The sequence below is a fragment of the Lissotriton helveticus genome, chromosome 2_1, assembly GCF_964261635.1.
Source record: "Lissotriton helveticus chromosome 2_1, aLisHel1.1, whole genome shotgun sequence".
NCBI lineage: Eukaryota > Metazoa > Chordata > Amphibia > Caudata > Salamandridae > Lissotriton > Lissotriton helveticus.
This window is the reverse complement of record NC_136059.1, coordinates 158,396,691-158,413,874: the sequence shown is the minus strand read 5'-3', so window position 1 is coordinate 158,413,874 and position 17,184 is coordinate 158,396,691. Positions and strand designations below refer to the sequence as shown.

Below are 17,184 nucleotides of genomic sequence, written 5' to 3'. Positions count from 1 at the left end.
AAGGGGAGGACTGGGAGGGGTCTGACGACCATCCCACAGCCCGAGGACCATCCCACAGCCCAGTGCATGTTAGACCCGGACAGGGAAGAGGATTTGGAGGATGCAGGTGACATTGATTTTACTCCAGAACCTGGCACAGTGCCTCCTTCCACCATGGCTTTGGAGGAGGGTGGCACATATTCTTTAGTGTTACTTAGAGCAGCCGAGGCGCTCCACCTCGAGTACCCTACGGTGGCCATCAGGACTAACATTCTGACAGAAGTGCTCCGTCCAGCGTCTTCCTCTACGGAGCCGCTGCTGCCCTTTAATTACGCACTTTCGGACTTTGTTTTGGGCACCTGGTCCAGGTCCAACACAGGGGCTCCTGTGGATAAAAACGTGGTCCAACGCCATCGCCCGGCAACCCCATATTCCTCTCCCAAACCCGACCCCTGAGAGCTTGTTTGCCCAAGTCTTCTTGTCCCCAAGTGCATTCCCTTCCGCACCTCCGGACAGGGAATCCAAGAAACTGGACCTCAGTTTGGGAAGAAAGTGTTTACTTCTGCTACTTCAGGGCTGCGGTCTGTGAACACAACACTCCTCTTGGGCCGTTATTCCCATTCTGTGTGGGACACGGCTGCGCAGGTGCTGCCTCATTGTCCGGAGGAGGCCCGGACTGTGCTCTCCCAAGCTATTGCTGAGGGGAGAGAGGCAGGCAAGTTCACAATTCGTTGTGACCTTGACACCTCCAACTCGCTGGGCAGGGCGATTTCCCCGACTGTGGCTCCTCACCACCACGCCTGGTGGTCCGTATTTTCAAGAGATCTTCAAGAGGTCTACACACATAGCACAAACACAGCCCATGAGCATTGGAGTGCTTTACATGAGCACCAGATTACATTACACAAGTTCAGGTTAATTTTATTTTAGGCACGAAAGATGAGTGGTTTGCCCAGTATCAGTGGATGTTGAACCTCTTTCTCCAGATCCAAGCTCTGTCCATTAAGCCACATCCATATTTCTCAATAGAAATGTGAAAGTCATACACTCAAGTCATACACAACTGGTATGATTATGTATGATCATGTTGAGAGAGCACATTCTCAGTTGAAATGACTCTGTGGACGAAAAAGTACAGCAGCAACAAATGCTGGAAGGTACACCCCGGAGTCTTGTTTAGAAATACTTGCAAGAGTTGGATTTTAATACTGGACCAGTTAGAGGGCCAGGACTCATTCACGCAGGGTCCAGGTGCGGTGACTGGTTCAAAATGGTGGGAGCCTTTTCCGTCGCTGAGGCTGATCAGAAGGCCAGCCAACTAGTATTAAGAGTCACTCTTGAAGTCTTAGGCTCAAACAGAAAAGCAGGCCTCAGACAGCAGAGCAGTCCTCTGAGGGCACAAGACAGGTTTAAGGCAGCAGGGCAGTCCTCTGAAATTCACAACGGGCCATAGGCAGCAGGGCAGTCCTCTGAGGGCACAAGGCAGGTTTAAGGCAGCATGGCAGTCCTCTGAAATTCACAACGGGCCATAGGAAGCTGCACAGTCCTCTAAGTCTCTTCCGCTAGTCCAGAAGGGAACTGAAGAGTGGGTCCGAGGCTCCTACATTTTTAGCTGGTCCTAGCTTTGAAGTGAAAAAAACATATGGAGTTTCCCCCCACAGAAATGTCTGGAATGGTTTGCCTCCCAGCCTAGGTCCCAGTCTGTCTTTAGTAACAATAGGCTAGTGTGAAGTTCTTTGTGTGTGACCTGAGGCAGGGTCTTTGAAGTGCAAGTGGGGCTGTGCACAGCTCCTTTCCCTCATCCTGTTAGGAAGGTCCATCCTGCCAACACCTAGTACCTCTATTGTGTGGCTGTCTGGGATAAATTTACAATGGCCAACTGCCAACTAATTATAGTCATGTGACCCAGGAACCCGACTGCAGGCACCAAATGGTTAGGGCAAGAAAATGGCAACTTTCTAAAAGTGGTATTTGCAGAATTGCGATTTAAAATCCGACTTTACCATTAAAGAGGATTTCAAATTAATTTACATTTCTACCAGCTCCCACACAACCGTTTTCACTTAATAAATGTAATAAGGTAACCCACTATTATCCAGTGGGAGAAGCAGGCCTCACTGTAGTGAAACATAAACTTGAGGTTTTCACTACCAGGACATGTAAAACTTAGAAGTACATGTCCAACATTTTACATAAATGGCACTCTGCCCTATGTGGCTGTTTATAGAACCTAACCCTGGGGTGACTTATATGCATTAAAAAGCGAGTTTTATGTTTGGCAAAATATTTATTTTGCGAAGTTGAACTGGCAGTTTAACACTGCATTTAGGCTGCAATGGCAGGCCTGAGACATGATTTAAGTAGCTACTTAAGTGGAGTGGGTGGCACAATGAGTGCAGAAGACCAACTAGTAACATTAGCTTACTAGCTCTGGGTATATGGTATACAAATTTACTTGGGACTTATAAGTAAATTGAATATGTCAATCTGATGTGAGCCAATTTTCTCATGTTTTAGGGAGTAAGCACAAGCACTTTATCACTCGTCAGCAGTGCTAAAGTGCAGAGTCCTTAGGTCAACAAAAACAAATTTAGCAAAACAGGAGGGAAGAAGGCAAAATGTTTGGGGTGACCGTGAGCAAAGGGCTAATTCCAGCACACGTGTTGACTGAATCTTTGCGCATGCAAATCAAGATTATGATTTAAGAAATAAAGATCACTTGGAATCAAACCTAGTGTGAGATGTCCTGAATACAGAAAAAAAAATCCACGCGTATTCTTCAATTGATTGGAACCATACTCTGGTGTACATACCCACTCCACCAACATTCTTTTAATGTACAGGAAAATCCGACCAATTTCAACATAATTTTGGACAATGGGACTAGCAGTGTGTACTCCAGGATTTGGCCTCTTCACTGCACATAGGGCTTAGCCCACGGGGCCTAGCTTTAGCCAGGTCATCCTTTTTTTTCCCTTTTAGGTCTCATCCTACGCAACGCGCATGCGTTGCATAGGAGGCGACCTAATGCCATCGGCAGAGCTTTTTCAGCAAAGAAGTGCACGTGTTGCATTGCTTGCAATGCAACGTGTGCACATCTTGGCGATTTCCTTTCGGGAGCGCGCGGCGCCATATGGTCGCACGCTCCCGAAAGGAAAATGCCCATGCCCCCTCCCCCTGCTGCCACTTTCACTGCCACGCGGCTTTACTGCCGCGCGGCCAATGCTTGTTAACATTTCTAATTGCCTTGAATGCACACTAGGTGGTGCTGTCACACTCTTAAACTCATTGAGTGGCAGTTCTATTTCCACGCCTCAATGATGACTTCTAGTTTGCTTCTCGAGACCAATCCAGCGAACCGCAGCACCTTTATGTTGCATTGTGAAGTTCTGAAAACAAGAATGAGATACAAGTTTGAGGCTTTAACATGACTGTTTCTATTCAGCACATAGTATGTTACTGTAGGACATATCACGTGTCATCTCTGTGTTGGAAAAAGCTGCATGATAAAATGTTAATTTAGCAGATTTCATGAGCTTAAACATGTATTTTGCCCAGGGCTGGCTGACCCTGGAGTCTTTGTCTTGAAAAACAGCGGTTTCTTAGCATCTTGTCTACATTTTCACACTCACGGGACTTCTCTTTAGCACGAAAGATGCTAAAAAGGTTAGGAATTTATATGAGTTCTAAGTTAAAAGGGTCCGGTTTCTAAGGTTGTGACGTCAGAGGTTGTACTAGCACGAGTCACATTCAAGCATCACCCTGTGTCTCATTTTGTAGAATACACCGTGTGATGGCACATTTTACTATTAGTACGGGTGTATATAACTCCTAGGAGTATTCAAACCCTTTCATAGTCTTTCTCACGTCTAAATGTGTCATAAAATGGTTAACAATGCATAGGCACCCAAGTAATAAAGGGGTTAATGAGATTGTATCCATGTTAACAACTGATCCTCGAAGCCCACTGTCAGGGCCATCTTTAGACTGGTTTATGCACCCTGTATGGTTTATGCATCTCAAATCATATTTCAACCTCTCGGGGAGTTTTGGTGGGTAACACGAATCTAAAACTATTCATATAGAAAAGAGACTTTTTTTTTTTTAGCATGACTGGGTTACATATGTACTTGGTATCCACACCGCAACTAAAAGTACCTTATACTGGTCGTGAGAGTGTCTTGACCACTTCTTGTCCCCCACGTAAGTCTTGTTTTGCTTGTCGACACACTAGTGTCCATGCAGTAATGTGTTGATTCAGGTTTCTGCTTCCTGCTGTCTGGTGATGGATGCTTCAGCTCCTAGAAGGTCTCACCTTGAACAAGCATTTGAATGAATGAATGAATGAATGGCGTTTTTATACCGCGCAAAACTTAGCCCCAAGGGGCATCAAGGCGCACAACGAACAGACATGGAAAGTCCAGACTCCAGATAACTAGACCAAGGCCATTGGGAGAGCAAGAATCTAATATGCTTGAGAAAAAAGCCAGGTTTTAAGAAGTTTTTTAAAAATTGCCAAGGAGGATTGACTGGTAAGCTCAAGGGGAAGGGAGTTCCACAATTTGGGAGCCAAGATGGAAAAGGCTCTACCTCCCCATCTAACCTTAGCAAACCTAGGGACTTCCAGCCTATTCTTTGAAGATGAACAAAGCGTTCTAGTGGGGGTGTAGGCACACAGAAGAGATCTAATGCTTTCAGATCCTGAGCCATGAATAGCACCATGGGCCAGACAAAGAATTTTGAAGGAGATCCTAGATGGAATCGGAAGCCAGTGAAGGTCCCTTCTGGCCTTTGTTGCAGACGTCCTCCTAGGAAGGCTTAGGACCAATCTGGCTGCAGCATTTTGCACCATTTGAAGGCGATGGATAGAGCCCTTATTGATGCCACCATAAAGGGCATTACAGTAATCTAGCCTCGATAGTACTAGGCCAGCTGTTGCTTGTTTCCGGGCTGCCAAGGACAGGTAAGGGGCAATTTTCTTTAAGATTCTGATGGTGCCACAGCATGTAGACACTGTCCTATTTACCTGGGGGTCGAAGGAAAGGGCGGGATCAATTTGTACTCCAAGGTTCTTAGCAATAGGAGTGGGAGTCGGGCAATCTCCCAGGGATGGAGGCCACCAGTCCTTTGACCAGAGATCTTGGCTCCCTCCGAAGACCATAACTTCGTTTTTTTCACCGTTCAGTTTTAAGAAATTACATGTCATCCAATTGGAGACTGCCTCCATGCAAGCTCTGAACTTGGAGGCGATCTCACAAATTGGCTGGGTGATGGATACCAAGATCTGTGTATCATCAGCATATGACAGCACGTCCAGGCCAAAGGATCTTACCACCTGTGCAAGTGGGGTAACATAGATGTTAAATAAGCAAAGCTCTCGCAACCACAAATTAGTATAATCAAAGACAGAAAATCATCTCAACAAAGTAAATGACAGTTCCGTAATAAACAACAGCAGATCTTTGTGTCTTTTTGTCTTTATCCTTTAGGAAGGTTGTTTATTTGATCCACATTCAGCCGACACGTGTTTCGTCGTGTTAGAGTTGAGTCAACACGACTCTTCAGGGCTAGTGGTGTGACCCACTGGTCAGTAGGTCGGACTTAATGGACACTTTAGCTTCGGGTGGATAGTTCAGTATATGAAGTTAATAAACATCGGAATATAAGCAATGATTCTCCGCTCTGAGTTTAGAGCAATTGGTTTTTCATCTGTGTATACGATCTCCAAACCAAGTATGGTGGATGAACGCAAAGGTATACTGGATACGTGTGTGTACCAAGCTGTACCGGGAGGGGATCCAATTAAAGGTTTCCAGAAAGTAGTTAAGGTTCGATCCCTCTGTGGATTGCGAACAAGGTTGTGGTATCCCTCCTCTGTGTGTTCCTGGTCGCCGTGTTTCGAAAGACGGCGACCGGGAACACACAGAGGGGGGATACCACAACCTTGTTCGCAATCCACAGAGGGATCGAACCTTAACTACTTTCTGGAAACCTTTAATTGGATCCCCTCCCGGTACAGCTTGGTACACACACGTATCCAGTATACCTTTGCGTTCATCCACCATACTTGGTTTGGAGATTGTATACACAGATGAAAAACCAATTGCTCTAAACTCAGAGCGGAGAATCATTGCTTATATTCCGATGTTTATTAACTTCATATACAGAACTATCCACCCGAAGCTAAAGTGTCCATTAAGTCCGACCTACTGACCAGTGGGTCACACCACTAGCCCTGAAGAGTCGTGTTGACTCAACTCTAACACGACGAAACACGTGTCGGCTGAATGTGGATCAAATAAACAACCTTCCTAAAGGATAAAGACAAAAAGACACAAAGATCTGCTGTTGTTTATTACGGAACTGTCATTTACTTTGTTGAGATGATTTTCTGTCTTTGATTATACTAATTTGTGGTTGCAAGAGCTTTGCTTATTTAGGTTTGGGAGAGTCTTTTGATTTTCTAATTGAACGGTTAAGGGCTTCTCCGCTCGCTCTTTACGCACTGCACCCTTACTTGTATTTAAATAACCTTATAACGTTTACTCTAGGCAGAGCGCCCCACATCCTCTGAAAGTCTAAAAAACCCTTCACAGCTAGCCATAACATAGATGTTAAACAGTAAAGGGCTCAATGAAGAGCCCTGGGGAACCCCACATTGCACCTTTTGGGGATCGGAGAGGAAGTTGGCCATTTTTACTCTCTGCTCCCTGTGATGAATAAAGGAGGAGAGCAAACTGAGGGCAGAGCCTCCTAATCCGATATCCTTGAGCCTGGAGATCAGTATTGACGGGGACAAGGTGTCAAACGCTGCTGTGAGATCTAATAACACAAGCAGCGAAGGATGTCCCTTGTCAACCTCAGATCGAATTTTGTTTGTCACAACAGTGAGGGCAGACTCAGTGCTGTGAGCTGATCGAAAGCCGTGCTGGGAGCTATCAAGAATGTTGGAATTTTCAATATAAGTGGACAGATGTTGATTTATGTGAGATTCCAGAATCTTGGCTGGGGCCGGGAGTAAAGAAATAGGACGGTAATTCTTCAAAATCCCTGGGTCTAAGGAGGGTTTTTTAAACAAAGGCCTAACAATAGCGGTTTTCCAGGGAGAGGGAAAGATACCCTCTTGGATCGCCAAGTTCATAACTTCCAATAGCGGAGGAAGCACCGACCCTCTGCAAGTTTTTAAGATTTTTAACGGGCAGGGGTCAAGAGGCGAGCATGACTTTGTGGCATCAAGTTACAAATTGAGGTCTTCTATAGATAAAGAGGGAAAACATGTAAGTGAAGGTTTCAACGAAACATCAGTCTTTCCATTTCTATCATGGATTGAGAGGGAGTATTCTGGTGCCTTAGCGTTAAGCACTTGATTTCTAATTTCGAGCACACTATAGATATCGGCAATCTTATCATGGAAAAAACTCGCTAAGCTGTTACAGAGTTCCTGAGTTTCGATGGTAGGGTCAGCCGGTCTGGGTGCCGAGAGAGTGTCGATAATGTTAAAAAGGTCTCTAGGAGATTTTAAGGATGTAGTCAGGTTAGTGAAATAGTGCCTTTTTTCTTCCATTATCGCTTTCTTATAATCTCTAAGAAGGTATTTATGCAGGGCTTTCCCCTGTGGATCAGGATGAGCAATCCAGGACCTTTCTTGTTGGCGGCATTTCTGACGCATGGTTTTTAGGCGGTCAGAAAACCAAGGTTGAAAGGGGCTCTTTCGGGCTGAGTAATGCCGTTTGGCCGGGGCAAGAGAGTCCATAGCAATAGTTAGGGCATTAAAAAGATCAGAAGCAGCCCTGTTTGGATCCTCCAGAGAAGGACACCTAAGATCGTTCATAAAAGGTGAAAGAGTATTATCATTTATAATTTTATAGTTCCTTCTAGTGGACCAAACATCAGTCTTTAGTTTGCAATGCAATAGGTCTCGCATTTGCTTGAGTTTGAGCTATTGGCATTGTAAATGACAATGCCTTTAATTTATGTTTTGTTTTTAAAACAAATAAATAAAAAGGATTGTTATTTACAATGCCAGTAGCTTAAACTCGTATAAATGCGAGACCTATTGCATTTTAAATGCTTGTTTTATTTGTGAACCCTGATTGTGTACCAGTTCCTACATCATGAGAGTGAACCCTCAAGTAGTGAGGCTTGGGTTGATAGTGAAGCTTGCCCTGGGTTTGCAGTACTATGGCATGAAACTGGCCACATACAGTGTTGTCTGCGGTTCGTAGAACCGAGACTGGTATGATGTACCCTGGGGTCTCTTGTGGCAAGCCAGGGAGCTCGACTCCCCAAACCCAAGTCTGAGATTGTTAGATCCCAAATGAACAAGGGAGGAAAATCTCTCTTGTCCAATCAGATTATTTTATTTATTATTATTACATTTGCATCTGCTAGCAGAGTAATTGTCCCAATATCTCTAACTTTCGACCCTTTGAAGCCCCTAAACACATTTTTGTAATGCTTTTATCTCAAAAATTACTTAAGGATTTACACCAAACAAAACAAAGGAACTCCTCTGAGTAAGGTCCTAGTTTCATGGGAAGATTTATGTAATCCAATTAAGCATTTTTACTGTAGCAGAGAGCAAAGATTCAAATGGGACTAGACACTGGAAATTCTCCTTTTTTTAACTCCCCATTGCTTCCCTTTACTCCACTTTCCAACTCCTCTCCTCGCTCCTGGAAGGATCTGCATGAAGCTTGCTTTGCAAACATTTTCATGCAGATCCATGAAATGGCATGACGTTTTTCGTAATCAAAAATGGCTTTTCAGTAGAAACTTTGAGCAAACCATATGTATATACTGTGGATGTATGCATAGTGGTTGAGGTCCACTGTGTGGGGCCAGAAGATGTGACTCCACAGCTTTAGTATATTTAGTATATATATATATGTGTGTGTGTGTGTGTATATATATATATATATATGTGTGTGTGTGTGTATATATATATGTGTGTGTGTGTGTCTGTGTGTGTGTGTGTATATATGTATGTCCTAATCCCTATTTTGCCATTAAAGATGTGGAAATCCATCTTATGGTGCCACATAGAGTTCAGTTTTTCAGAAGTTACTTAAAAACTGCATTCTCTTGGAGTTAGTTTAGTATCCTTCTTAGCTGATGCACAGCTCCAAAAGCTGGTTGTTTTTTCTTTGTGTGAGCTGTATAAATGATTACAATGTTATTATGAGAAGGCTTCCATGACATAGGTCTCTAATGTGTATTGTGGAGACTTATTTATGGAAAATTCTATCAGGTGATAGATCTTTCTTAGTGTTCTAGAATTATGCTGGTAATGTATGTAAGATAAATGCTTTGGATTTTCGGACCAGTCATTCACTAGAATAGTGAAAATGTGGTTAAGTGTTAAGCCTGGGCAGAGTTCTGCTTATCCTGGGTAGAGTTCGTGGAGTTCTGCTATACGGAACTCCGCAAAGTGGAAAAAAAAACTCTGTCAAACTACTCAAAGTTCAGCGAGTAGTGGAGTGGGTTACCTCGCACCGTTCACATTTATTTTTAGTGTAAAGTGTTTGTCCTGCGCTGTAAAATCATTGTGAATGGCATCTCGCACAGTGCAAGAGGGCGCTGCTTCTTCCTGCTGCTAGAGTAGAAGTTCTACTCGTGCGGCAGCTTCCTCAATGCGAATGGAAGATTTCTCAACGTGAGCGGTAGCGGCCATCTGCGACCACCTGCATTGAGAAATCTAGCTGGGAAGTGGTCTAGCGTTGGATTTTCCACTCTCGCCCACTTACTGTTGGCGAGCACGAGCTAGGAAAAAGCTCTGCTATGAGAAACCGAGTTTTTTGGAACTCCACAAGCTCCACGGAGCACGTAGTTTGAAAAGTTCTGCAAACTCCGTGAATGGATTGGACTTCACCGCCCAGGCTTATGAACGTTGCAGACAGAATCTAACTTTCATTCTTCCACAACGAGAAGCGATGTCAGTTGGAGTCAAGCCTCTATATGCCTGTAGCTGGAGAAGTCCGAATGGAGCCACAGCGGGAGGGCTTAAGGAGGACTCCAACACTTTCTGAGCTAGATAAAGTGATAAACCATTGTATGTTTGTTTTTCTCGTGTGGTGTGACCTGGAGCTACGCAGAAGATGCAGCTTTATGTGTTTTAAACTTTGGGTTGATGGTGCTATCGCCTCTTCTTTCCATACTGGAATGCCTAGGTAGAAAAACATTACTTTTCAACATCTTTTGCATTCGTTGTCTTCACTGATTTGTCCTGACAGTGACTTCCTGTCTTGAAACTGAGTAGAACGTCTCCAGGTCATGGTAGAATTGTGTCGTGATCCGATTGTATATTTGTCCCTTCTCATGTTTGTGTTTCAGAACCTCTTCCATCATCTGACTGATATCCAAGGCAGCGGTGTGGTGAGGATCCCTGAGGCCAAAGGCGATGACGCCTGGAAGGTCTACTTCGACGAGACCGCGCAGGAGATCGTCGATGAGTTCGCGATGCGCTATGGGATCGAGTCCATCTACCAGGCCATGACGTAAGTATGTTTGAAAATTCATTGTGTCGACAATATGTTTATCAACTACGTCAGGAATGTGTTTCATTCATAGTCTGTGGTGTTGTGATGCGAGGAGCGATCCAATCAAAAAGATAGACACACAGACACGCCTCCCCCATCACATCTAGCCTGGATTTAACAAGGTCACACCAGGCTTGGTTCTCTGTGTGCTCTGTATTAACGAACACCCCATCCATGCTTTAGAATTGCTTGTTCACCCTTGCGGTGTCGCAGCCGTCACCCTCAGTGGATGCTGCGGGCTGTGTATCTAGATGGGCCCTACGAACCTTCTGTTTAGACTCACGGACGGATCGTGCCCACCCAGTTTTCAATACCTTTAGTCCTTGGTGGTGACATCCCTGCCTACCTGCAGCACGGTTAAGGTGTTTGCACACTATAGAATAGTTGGTGCGCGATGTCGTCCTGTGTAGCATATGTGCTGACATGAGGACGTGTCTGCTTCCCGTGGCACCTCCTTCCATCACACTCTTCCCTCTGTGGCCTGCCATCCTGTACCCACGGTGCTGGTTTAACATTGTCTGCTTCCCGTGGCACCTCCTTCCATCACACTCTTCCCTCTGTGGCCTGCCATCCTGTACCCACGGTGCTGGTTTAACATTGTCTGCTTCCTGTGTCACCTCCTTCCATCACACACTTCCCTCTGTGGCCTGCCATCCTGTACCCACGGTGCTGCTTTAACATTGTCTGCTTCCCGTGGCACCTCCTTCCATCACACTCTTCCCTCTGTGGCCTGCCATCCTGTACCCACGGTGCTGGTTTAACATTGTCTGCTTCCTGTGTCACCTCCTTCCATCACACACTTCCCTCTGTGGCCTGCCATCCTGTGCCCACGGTGCTGGTTTAACATTGTCTGCTTCCCGTGGCACCTCCTTCCATCACACACTTCTCTCTGTGGGATGCCATCCTGTACCCACGGTGCTGGTTTAACATTGTCTGCTTCCTGTGTCACCTCCTTCCATTACACACTTCCCTCTGTGGCCTGCCATCCTGTGCCCACGGTGCTGGTTTAACATTGTCTGCTTCCTGTGTCACCTCCTTCCATTACACACTTCCCTCTGTGGCCTGCCATGCTGTGCCTACGGTGCTGGTTTAACATTGTCTGCTTTCTGTGTCACCTCCTTCCATCACACACTTCCCTCTGTGGCCTGCCATCTTGTACCCACGGTGCTGGTTTAACATTGTCTGCTTCCTGTGTCACCTCCTTCCATTACACACTTCTCTCTGTGGCCTGCCATCCTGTGCCCACGGTGCTGGTTTAAAATTGTCTGCTTGCTGTGGCACTGCCTTCCGTCACACTCTTCCCTCTGTGGCCTGCCATCCTGTGCCCACAGTGCTGCTTTAACATTGTCTGCTTCCCGTGGCACCTCCTTCCATCACACACTTCCCTCTGGCCTGCCATCCTGTGCCCACGGTGCTGGTTTAACATTGTCTGCTTCCTGTGTCACCTCCTTCCATTACACACTTCTCTCTGTGGCCTGCCATCCTGTGCCCACGGTGCTGGTTTAAAATTGCCTGCTTGCTGTGGCACTGCCTTCCGTCACACTCTTCCCTCTGTGGCCTGCCATCCTGTGCCCACAGTGCTGCTTTAACATTGTCTGCTTCCCGTGGCACCTCCTTCCATCACACACTACCCTCTGGCCTGCCATCCTGTGCCCACGGTGCTGGTTTAACATTGTCTGCTTTCTGTGTCACCTCCTTCCATCACACACTTCTCTCTGTGGCCTGCCATCCTGTGCCCACGGTGCTGGTTTAACATTGTCTGCTTGCTGTGGCACTGCCTTCCGTCACACTCTTCCCTCTGTGGCCTGCCATCCTGTGCCCACAGTGCTGCTTTAACATTGTCTTCTTCCTGTGGCACTGCCTTCCGTCATACTCTTCCCTCTGTGGTCTGCCATGTTGTGCCCACAGTGCTGCTTTAACATTGTCTGCTTCCCGTGGCACCTCCTTCCATCACACACTTCTCTCTGTGGGATGCCATCCTGTGCCCATGGTGCTGGTTTAACATTGTCTGCTTCCCGTGGCACCTCCTTCCGTCACACTCTTCCCTCTGTGGCCTGCCATCCTGTGCCCACGGTGCTGCTTTAACATTGCCTCGTGTTATGGATTCATGCTTTATCGGAGCTTTTGATGTCTACTCTAGATCACGGCTCGCTCCTTCATAAATAAGGTTGTCCCCGAAGAAAAGCTTAACCTTCCCGGGAACAAACACGAAGAATGGTTAAGCATTTGTGTACTGACCTTCACCCAGGCTCGATGGCTCCCTCCCTTGCACGCTGCAAGGCACGAATCCCTCCAAGAACAGACATTTCTGTTCACATCTGACATGACTCTTTCACTTCCAGGCCTTCTTTCATGTACGAGTGATTCTGTACAGGGGGCTCCAGAGCCTCCTGACGATGAGACTTTTTCAACACAGATCTGACATTTCTTATGCTACCTTTCATGCTGTTATGTAACGAGCATTTATCATGTCTAGGCTAGCGAGGAATAAGGGCTCAGGGAAAGGCTGCCTGAAAGAAGGGGATCCCAGGTCTTGGGTCACCACGGAAGAAGGTTCCTGTGAAGTGCTGGCTTCAGCTGCAGTTAAATATAAACTACAGGAATTGCTCCAAGGGGCTTCTGTTTCCAGTGGAAGGGAGAACTCTTAGCAAAAAGCTCCATGCATTTTAAAGAAAAACGTCCTCTTTTTCTCTGTTACCATGAGATATATGATCTTCACTTTATCCCTGGGTTAAGAGAATCGAAGATTGCATCATGTGCAACCCTTGAAAACCTTGGACTTGTGACTGTTCCCACTCGTGCCTGGCTCTCACTCCATTCCCTGTGTCGTCTGCACACCCCTTTGTCTTGCCTTAGAGAACAATGTCCCCTATGGACCAGTCCCACCCTTTACTGCAGTGCTTCGCTAGAATCATTCCTTTGTGTTGCTTTACGCATTCAGCTGATTTCATCATGACCTAGTTTCTTTTTTTTTTTTCTTCAAAGAGTTTTATTGAAGACATTTTATAATACAGTACAGTAGTAATGCGGGAGCGATACAGGTGAGATACAAATGCCTTTTGGTTACAATAGGCATCACCGCAGGGTAGGCTGATATTGGTAGTTGACGTATCTGTAGGCCCCAAGAGAAGGGAAAGAAAGATTGAACAGATAGTAGGAAATAGAGGATGGGGTGGGGAGGGGGAACTGACCTTTAGCATGGTGGTTCTCCTCTAGCCTGCAGTAGGTGCTCGTGACGGGAGATGGGTGGTTGTCTGTCTACGGGGGTTTGTGTGACCCTAAGTGTGTGTCCAGGGCGGCCCACATCTCACTCTTTGCTGTATGACTGGTTGAGCTCCTTGCCGTGATGTTGTCCGCCCCCCTGAGGAAGGTAACCCAGTTGACCTAGCTCTTAAATGTCGCCTTGCCTGTGTTCTTCCAGTTCGCTAAGATTGTTCTTACTGCCGCTGTGAGTAGGAGGACAACCAGTTCCCTGTCTTCCTTGGATTCTAGATCTGGGGCCATGAATGCGGTGGCTAGCCCTACGAGTCCTTGCTGTGTGTTTTTCCCCACTACTGTGTTGATGAAGTCGCTCACCTTGCTCCAAATGCCCTGACTTTCGAGCAGTCATAGATGAGGTGGGCAAGATCCCCTTTTGCTTTATGGCAATTCCAGCATGTTTCGCTCTCTCTGACACCGACTTCAGCTTGGCGAGCCGGCGTCCAAAACGCTTTGTGCAGTAGCCAGTATTTCGTTTACGCTAGGGGGGAGACTTTGTTCTTGGAGGCTGAGATCCATAGGCGGGATTTCTCTTCCTCGCTAAAGTGTCTATTGTGCAGTGCTTCCCAGAACGTTATTGTTTTAGTGTTAAGTGTTGGCGTGTGTGGGCTTAGGAGCTTGTACAGATGGGCAGTCTGGGGTCCGATCCTATTCAGGTTGTGCATGTATTGTATGATAGGGGGGGTCCCTTTAGTCAGGCTTGCTTTTGTGATAGCTGCTCTGATTTTTAGGAATCCGTAGAATTCTATGTTGGGTATGTTGTAGGCCTGTTTAAAGGTGTCAAATGTCAAGGGTGTGTCATCCTTTTCTAGCTGTGTAGGTGTGGTGATCCCCCTCTCATACCACGCTTTATTGTCTAGAGTCCTCCCCCTGTATTGTATTTTTGAGTTGAACCAGATTGATTCCCATCTCGACCTCCTTATACTTTGCTCCATCCTCCTGTCTACCTTCAAGAGTGCTGTTCTGGTGCTCTTGAGAACTACATTGTTGGGTTCAGGGTGCTTGTTGGCTTCAGGGTGCTTGTTGGCTGTGAGCATGGCTATGGGGTCTAAACCTTCTAGGATGTCCCTCTCTAGCCTGAGCCATACTGGTGTGTATTCCTGGTTCGGGATGACCCAAAATATTCCCTGTTTGGCCAGGCAGGCCGTTTGGAATATCTTGAACTTCGTGACATTTAGTTCCCCCAGGTTCTTGCTCAGCCTCAGTTTTTGCAGGCTAATTCTAGGTTTCTTATCCCTCCATAAGAACTTGTTAATCATATTGTCTAGCTTCTTGTGGAATTCTTCAGTGAGTGTTAGTGGTAGCATACCTAGCATGTAGTTGATCATGGGTGTTATCATTATCTTGATCGTCTCCACCCGTCCCAACAAGCTGATGAATCTGGGGGACCAGGAGTCCAGTTTCCCTTTAACTTTTTTCAAGAGGGCTTCTTCGTTGTGGTCTAGGGTTGACCTCAGATCCCTGCCGAAGAGGAGGCCTAGATATTTTAATGGCTTCTTTTGCCATGCCAATCCAGAGGTCCCCAGGACCGCACTTGTTGTGTGACGGTTCATGGGTTTACATTCTGATTTCTCCCTATTTAGCTTATATCCTGAGACTAGCGCGTACTCTTCCATTGTGTTCATCAGCGCCGCTATTGAGGTGGTCGGGTTTTTTGTTGTGATGAATATATCGTCTGCGTATGCTGCTAGTTTCACTGTGTTGTCCCTGACACGCACGCCTTTTATGTCTGGGTTGTCCCTGATCATGACCAGCAGAGGTTCAAGTGCCAGCAGGAATAAGGCTGGGGAGAGTGGGCACCCCTGTCTCGTGCCTCTTTCTAAGGTGAATGGCTCTGATGCCCCACCATTTTCTACCACTCGGGCCCTTTGTTTGTTATATAGCGCCATCACCATACTTCTATATTTGGTCCCTAGGCCAAACTTTTCCATGCATAGGTCTAAAAATGGCCATGAGACTCCGTCGAAGGCCTTCTCTGCGTCCAGCGCGATCATGACCGCCTGGTCTTCGCTGTTGGCGGTGTGATGGATGAGGTGGCATAGGAGTCTGGTGTTGTCTTGAGACAGTCTATTTTTAGAATCAAACGTTTTTTTATTGAGCAGCGACATAGCATTCAACACAGCTGGGCTGCCTACATCCATCGGCCGGCAGAGCATCTTCCGACAACCTATAAACACAGCCATAGGGTCTACATCCCGGAGGGCGACCCGGCGAGGATAAACCAGTGGCCCGATGGGGCGGCCAAGTCTCGGACTGATACTGCATTTTGTAGAAAAGAAAACACAAACACTAACATGAAAACAGAAGCCCACCCACCCCCTCCAACTCCCCCCACCACAAACCCCCCCCACCCCCGACACCCCACTCCGCATCAGCCTTGCCTGTGTCACCGTCTCTGGCCACACCCGCTTCCCTGCCCACGCTAAACCCTCCCACTCTCCCTAGGAGCCCGCCCTCATCGGTTCCAGCGGGATAAGCTGCAGGATTTGCAAGAATTTGGGGCATGTTACCTCTCGCAAATCTCGCGACAGTAAGTGTATGAATGGTTCCCACAGCTTCGCATTGGTCTCCCCCTTACCATCCACACAAAGCGAAAGCCTTTCCATACCCTGCAGTAGCCACAGTCGTCTAATCCAATCTCTCGGGTCAGGGGCATCAGGGGAACGCCACTGTGCAAGGTTGACTTGGCGCGTGGCCAATAAAGCTAGGGCTATCTGCCTACCGCGCAGGGAACGCAAGGGGAACGCTTTAGGGTGTGGTAAGCCTAGCAGGACATGCTCCGGGGCCCTGGGAAATGTAATGCCGAATGCGTTGTCCACGTCATCCAGGACCGCCTGCCAATAGCGCACCAGTTTTGGGGCAGTGCCAGAGCAAATGCGTAAGGGTGCCCGTCCCACCGCATCCCCGCCAACAGAGACTCGGACAGCTGGGATCCCACGCGTGGATCCTGGCCGGGGTATGATACCAGTAGGATACCATTTTATAGGCCGATTCGGCTCCGGCCATATAAGTAGCAGTGTGATGGGCACGATAGTGCACCTTATCCCATTCCTTGCGAGTCAGCGGGCGGCCCAGCTCCGTCTCCCACCGAACCTGCGCTTTAGTGCGCTGTGTACGCGGACGCGCAAGAATCAATGCGTAAAGTTCAGAGATGAGTCTGCGGAAATGATACCAGCATAGTGATTAAACAGGCAGACAAAGGTGGGGCTACTGTGATCCAGAATCATGTTGATTACGACACAGAATGCAGACGCCAACTCGCTAACATCTCCCACTATAGACCACTCAATACTGACCCCACCAAACGACTCATGACCACTATTACCAGCCTTGTACTTGAGGGCGAGACAAACGAGTGGATCTCCAAAAATGAAGCAGCATTCCTAGTCACCACGGACCCGGTCATCCC

General features: G+C 47.0%; 1 protein-coding gene across 7 annotated transcripts in view; it reads left to right on the top strand.

Annotated features, from left to right (window-relative positions):
• UNC13B (unc-13 homolog B) overlaps positions 1-17,184 on the top strand; it is a 3,555,093-nt gene that overhangs the window by 2,292,007 nt on the left and 1,245,902 nt on the right. For all 7 annotated transcript variants that reach the window (XM_078674667.1, XM_078674666.1, XM_078674664.1 and 4 more), the window contains one exon: positions 10,312-10,475. In XM_078674667.1, the coding sequence (XP_078530793.1) occupies positions 10,312-10,475 (164 nt within the window). The remainder of the gene's footprint in view (positions 1-10,311; positions 10,476-17,184) is intronic.